At 41.8% G+C, this 6,468-nt stretch overlaps 1 protein-coding gene across 1 annotated transcript in view; it reads left to right on the plus strand.

The window, feature by feature from the left end:
* The window catches only part of Phlda1 (pleckstrin homology like domain family A member 1), a 7,005-nt gene extending 1,190 nt beyond the window's left edge, over window positions 1-5,815 (plus strand). The window contains exons 2-3 of the mRNA XM_048804804.1: window positions 1-1,115; window positions 1,521-5,815. Of these exons, the coding sequence (XP_048660761.1) occupies window positions 1-1,089 (1,089 nt within the window). The 3' untranslated portion in view covers window positions 1,090-1,115; window positions 1,521-5,815. The remainder of the gene's footprint in view (window positions 1,116-1,520) is intronic.
* The last annotated feature ends 653 nt before the right edge of the window (window positions 5,816-6,468 follow it).

Here is a 6,468-nt window from a genome sequence, read left to right on the forward strand (position 1 = left end):
GGATGGCCCATTCAAAAGCGCCGCGAGGGGGCCCGGCCAGTGCCCTTCAGTGAGCGCTCGCAAGAGGACGGCAAAAGCCAGGCAGCTCGCAGCTCCAGGACCTTGTGGCGTATCAGGACGCGGTTGCCCTTTTGCCGGGACTCAGAACCGCCACCACCGCTCTGCCTCCTACGTGTTAGCCTCCTCTGCGCGCTCCGGGCAGGCGGCCGTGGGAGCCGTTGGGGCGAGGACGGCGCGCGGCTGCTACTGCTGCCCCCAGCCCGGGCGGCAGGAAGAGGAGAGGCCGAGCCAAGCGGTGGCCCCCCTTATGCCGGGAGGATGCTGGAGAGCAGCGGTTGCAAGGCACTGAAGGAGGGCGTACTGGAGAAGCGCAGCGACGGGTTGCTGCAGCTCTGGAAGAAAAAGTGCTGCATCCTCACTGAGGAGGGGCTGCTACTTATCCCGCCCAAGCAGCTGCAACACCAACAGCAACAGCAGCAGCAACAGCCCGGGCAGGGGACGGCTGAGCCATCGCAACCCAGTGGCCCCGCTGTCGCCAGCCTTGAGCCCCCGGTCAAGCTCAAGGAATTGCACTTTTCCAACATGAAGACCGTAGACTGCGTGGAGCGCAAGGGCAAGTATATGTATTTCACTGTGGTGATGGCAGAGGGCAAGGAGATTGACTTTCGGTGCCCGCAGGACCAAGGTTGGAACGCCGAGATCACTCTGCAGATGGTGCAGTACAAGAATCGTCAGGCCATCCTGGCGGTCAAGTCCACGCGGCAGAAGCAGCAGCACCTGGTCCAGCAGCAACCTCCGCAGCCGCAGATTCAGCCCCAGCCTCAATCCCAGCCCCAGCTCCAGCCCCAGGCCCATCCCCAACCCCAACCTCAACCCCTACCCCTACCCCAACCCCAACCCCAACTCCAACTCCAGTCTCAGCCCCAACCCAAGCCTCAGCAGCTTCATCCATACTCGCATCCTCATCAGCACCCGCACCCGCACCCTCATCCTCACCAACTACAACATCCGCACCAACAAACGCACTCGCAACAGCACTCGCAGCCACTCGGCCACCGGCTTCTCCGCAGCACCTCCAACTCTGCCTGAAGGGGGCAGTACTTGGGCCAGACAAGGTAAGGTCTTCGCAACTTGGGCCACAGAGGAGTGGGATCTCGGGGGTGTTGAGAGGAACTTGTTCACAGGTTTGGCTGTTAGGTGGGAAAATGAGAAATCATTCCAAGTTTTGGGGGAGATGGAAAGAAGACATTAAGCTGGATCCAGGAATGGCCCGGCAGAGAGGGGAGGATTGGGGGGGTGGGGGTTGTTCAGGCCAGGCAGGGAGGCAGGCAGACCGCCTCCATGCCCAACCTGACTCCTCCTTGGGTGGTGTGCGCTCCAGTGTCAAGTGTGTGTCTGGCACTCTGGGAGCGATCTGATTATCTTTCTGAGTATGCTTTGTCCCCTGGACTTACCTGAAGAAAACTGGGTCTTGAAGAATTCTGAGCAACATAACTTCATTCGGTGTCATTTCTTTCCAGGTTTTGAGGACTTGAGGAAGTGGGACAAGCAGATTTCTATTGTCTTCACTTGGATCAAAAACAAAACAGTCTCCCCGCCCTGCACCAGACCAAGTAGTTTGGACATCACCTGATAACTTGCAGTTCCTCTTAGTTTTCTGCATATTCTTCATCACAACGCAGGGATCGATTTTGAGTCAAGAAGACTTTATTTATGAACCTTTGAAAGGATCTTCTAATTTAGTGGACCGTCTAGAAGCTATGATGTACTGTAATTTTATTTTAATGTATTTTGGTTTATGGTTATTTATTAGTTTTTTTAAATACTTGCTCTAAGACATTTCTGAATGTAGGTCATTTTCCCAAAAACCTATTCCCTAGTAAGTTCTAATCTTAGAAAAGATAAAAAGGATGGTGGAGAGGAAAACATTAAGAATACAGTCAATATTCCCAGGGCATTTTCAGGAGGTCTGACACTTTCATTGTTGAAATTAAACTCTGATATTACTTTTTTTTTTTTTTTGAGGTTTCTTCCTTAGACATATAGTATATGTAGAACAGAATTTTTTAAAAAGCTAAGAGCTCAGAATTGTGTAATTATGAAAATCTAATGATCAAGATAATGCTTTCGGAAATCAGTAGTAATGACATCTGATTTCAAAATATCTAGAACATAACCTAATTGATGGCAGAATGGTCATGTCTTAAATATGTGGTAGGGCTGGGTCCGCTGTAGGAGCTTATATAATCTGTGTGTGAAGGTTTAATAAGGGTTCTTTTTGAGGGTTGGAGGGTGTACTCAGTGGTAGAGTGCCAGGCTCTAAGTTCAATCTCCAGCACCAAAAAAGCAAAACAAAAACAGTCCTTTTAATTGTGCTTTCTGAATATGAATGCATTAGATGTTTCAGTTAGAAAATGTAGTGTGGTTGGGCGGGTTGTGGGGGGGGATCATTCAACTTGTTTAAAAGTATTTGTGCTCCTGTCCATACTGAAGTACCCTTCACCAAGAGCTTTGCACACTTGAATTGAACCACATTTTCTTATCCTTTCAGTTTGTTCTACAAGCACACTAAGAATCTCATAGTTTAAAATATAGTTTGTAAATATATCAAAGGACTAGAAGTCATATTTTTTTATTTTCATACAGAAAATAATGTTGATTAGAAGAACCAACTGTTTTTATTGTTCTGTGAGAAATTAGAGAAGTTATATGTTTTCTTAGGTTAGCTAAACTCAGAATTGAAAAAGGAAGGACTGGATAAACAATGGATTTCAGTAAGAAAACAACCCCAGTCTTGTTTTAGCAGCCATTTGTTTAGGAGTCTGAGGGGGGGGTGGGGGAGAGAGGATGTGCTTTTAAAGGTAGAACAAACCTCCTTCTGTGTTAAATCAAAAGGATGGTCAGAATCCACCAGGGCAGATGCTACTTAGAAAGAGCCGTAGAGGGTACCAAATCCTCTTGGGGCTAAAAATCACTTCCTATCTGCATGGCTTTCAAAATGGGTCTCTGTTTTCCAGTGTCTTTTTCACAGTGTCTTGGTCAGTATTTTTCCAGCATTTAAATTGGAATGGTCATTGTAGACCACTGCTAAACTATACAGTCAAGAAATGAAAATAGAATTGTATGCTGGAGATGTCTTTATTCTCCTTCTATTTAGAAAGGAATTTCAATGAATTTTAAATGATGCAACTTTGAGATAATAACTCTTACCCAAGAAGTTACAGGGGAAAATTAAAACTTATACAAATAGCACAAAACAAAACATAAGTGAACTCCCACTTCTAGGGGCTGTTTAGGTTGAAGTTGTAAAATGTACTGTCAAGATTTAAAGACATTATAGATATATGGGACAGCTCAGAGAGACAAGGTCAAAAGATTTCTTAAATTCAGTTTGATCTGACTTAGGAAATGCCTAATAATACTGTAGTTTTAATACATGTAGATCATAATAACCCCAATTAATCCACAGCTCTGTTTCAAATGGAAGATTTTTCTTCTAAATAATTGTGTTATAAACATTTGTACCAAATACTTTGAAAATTAAGATTGATGTAGGTTTTTTTAAAAGGCATTTGTATGTTGTTAGCTTATGTACAGAGCTAGATAATCTCATTGTTGAAAAAAATATGCTCCAGTTTTCTCTTGGCTGCTCCAGTTTTTCCCCTACAATGGCCATGGCTCTTAGTGGTACTGCCAGAATCATGGTTTCTTGTTCTTCCATAGCCCTTGTCCCTTGGTCTACTGTGAGATTTATATTGACTTGACCATCACTATGGCAGTCTAGTTAGAATCAATCCCTCTTAGCATTTAACTGTGAAATTTCAGAAACTAGCAGAAGTAGGATGGTTTTTATTGTTTTAACACTTTGAAACTCTTCTGGCTTAATAATTTTTCCAGAGCAAAATAACATGCATGTTCAACAAAACTAAACAAAAATATAAATATACATCATTTGATATCTCAGTGGCTCTGTCCTACCTGGAAGGAAATGATACAAACCACCTATGGTACTGTGAAGCCTGACAAGTCAGCTTCATGGAAAAAGATTCAAAAAAATACTTTCAACTAACCCAAGAAAAAGAACAAAAGGGCAGGTCCAATAGAACCACCCTCTCAAACACAAACAAACATCAAATGTGAAAAGTTAAAAAAGTAGTGTCCCATCTGGAAATTGAACTTTTGTCCTTGAACTCTTATTGGCACCCAGCCTACAATGCAGCTAGTTACCATTTGTAGGGACAAATGATTGAAAAAAGAAAAAAAATATGTAACTCCTCAGCACCCAGGAGGTGGTTTCTCTTGCCTCGCTGAGTGCTTCCTTCACTAGCTCTCAAGTTCCCTGAGAACAACAAATTCAGGGACAGGCTAAGCATCATGAAGCTCCTTCATTCTTTCTTAGCAGAAATCCACTTAGATCTGCCTATGCCCTACAGGGAGTGTTGAGGTCAGTGAATAAACATCTATAAAAGAGCCTTTTCAAAATGAACATTTTTCCTCATTGAGCAAGCTGAGATTCTCTAATCATGTATGAGTCAAGCCAACTTGTATCATTTCACTTCTAATGATGGCAAGAAAAAAAAAAAGAAAGAAAAAGAAAAACCGAAACTCTATGTATTGCTTAAAGGAGCTCTCCTTATGTGTAAATACTCTTATGAAGTCTGGCTTAAGTTGAAAAATCCATTTTATTTTTTGCTCTCATACATGAAGTGCTCTGTGTTTCTCTAAAAATGCCCTAACACTAAACAACTTTTCTGCCTGTTCAAATACATCATTTGTTTTCTGCCTCCTCCCCAGAAAGTCATGTGGTATCATTTAGCTGCAGGTGTTAACCGTATGATAGTAGCAGGCTTAGAAGGGTCTAAGACTTGAGCAAGCACGCAGCAATTCCACGAACATAGAACTTTGTGGGATGAGGAGAGGTCTGCAAGCAGTTGCTTTGTGCGTGTATGTGTGTGTGTGAGAATGTGTGTGTGTGTGAGAGAGAGAAAACCTAATTCATTTTTGCTTTATCAATACATACCATCAGCAGACTAAATTTAAAACTTGGAAATTATGTATCATGATATTGCAGCTATCAGTGTGATTCCTTCTAGAGAAATACACCTGTTAACCTAAAGCAACCTAAAATGTTTTAATTGTGAAAATATGTTGAATAGGTTTTAGGAACTCTTTTCTAAAAATTCTTGACACAGTTTTGAAGGGTGATGTTTTGGATCTGCAATGTTAAATATCCAATCCAGTTATGGGGGATTGGGTGACAAAGTGATCTGTGACTTTGTTGTTAGGATATTTGCCAAATGGAGTAGGATCCATCGGAGTTTTCTTAGGGCATACTTGAGGCTGGGGCTGTTGCTCAGCAGTAAAACACTTGTCTAGCAAGGCAGTGGGTTCCATCCCAAGCACCACAAAGACAATAAAAAAAGAAAAAACCAGGTAGGGTGGTGCATTCTTGTACAATGAAGGAAACAGAAGGACTCCTAGTCATTAGAAGTATTTGCATACAACTCCCCAGTGCTCTGAAGCTGGCTTGCTGGTGATTGGACAATGGAGAAGCATGTTTTCCAAGAAAGATAAAAGTCTTTGTTACATTCCACCATCAGCTGTCAGTTTTCTACTCCAAGTTTCAGAACACATGAACAATAGCTTCTGGAAAGCAAGTACTACCATGTACCAAATGTTTTACAAACTCACACTGCAAACTTAATAGTGTGGTTGGAATTTGTGTAAATGTGTCTCAAGTGATTTTGAAGAGATGTGATTTATTTTTCATATTATCAAAATGCATTCCATTTCAAATGAAGCATCTATTCAGTCAGCTGGCCTGTGGACCTTTTAAAGGCCTGGTTCCCTGGGAACTAAACTTGTTCCTATTGGACAAAGGTTCTAGAGGGCTTGACTGTCATAAAGGTCATGGTCATTCTGGGAAGAAAAAGACCTTTTGAAGTTAGAAATTATTTTTTTAACTAATTGGGATTTTTTTTTAATATAAAAGTTCACCTATCTTTTGTTGAAATTAATTTTTGACTGTTAATGAATTTGAGTTGAATTTCCCATACTTCCCAGAGGATGAGACAAGATCCGTAATGAATCAACTTGAACACAATTTTCTCTTGAACCTTACATCTTTGGGGAGTTAAGTCTTTGACAATAGGAGAATCATCCTTCAAACTGGCATCTATAAAGCTTCCTGTTTTGTGTTGAAAGTAGAAGAGGGACTTCATTCCCTAAAGAAAAACAGCATCACTTTATTCTCACAATCTCTATTGGCATTCATTAAATGCCTTTATATCTTAAAATACTAGAAATTTTAAAAGCAATTGTTTTATCCTTCAGTGTAGTCTTAGATTGACAGCTTTATTATTCTCTCTCTCTCTCTCTCTCTCTCTCTCTCTCTCTTTTCAAGAAGAACTAAAACCAGAAGTTAAAATGCTGTTGTTGAGGGGACTTCAGGGACACTGTGTAAAATAC

Source organism: Marmota marmota, unplaced genomic scaffold (genome assembly GCF_001458135.2).
Source record: "Marmota marmota marmota unplaced genomic scaffold, marMar, whole genome shotgun sequence".
Classification (NCBI taxonomy): Eukaryota; Metazoa; Chordata; class Mammalia; order Rodentia; family Sciuridae; genus Marmota; species Marmota marmota.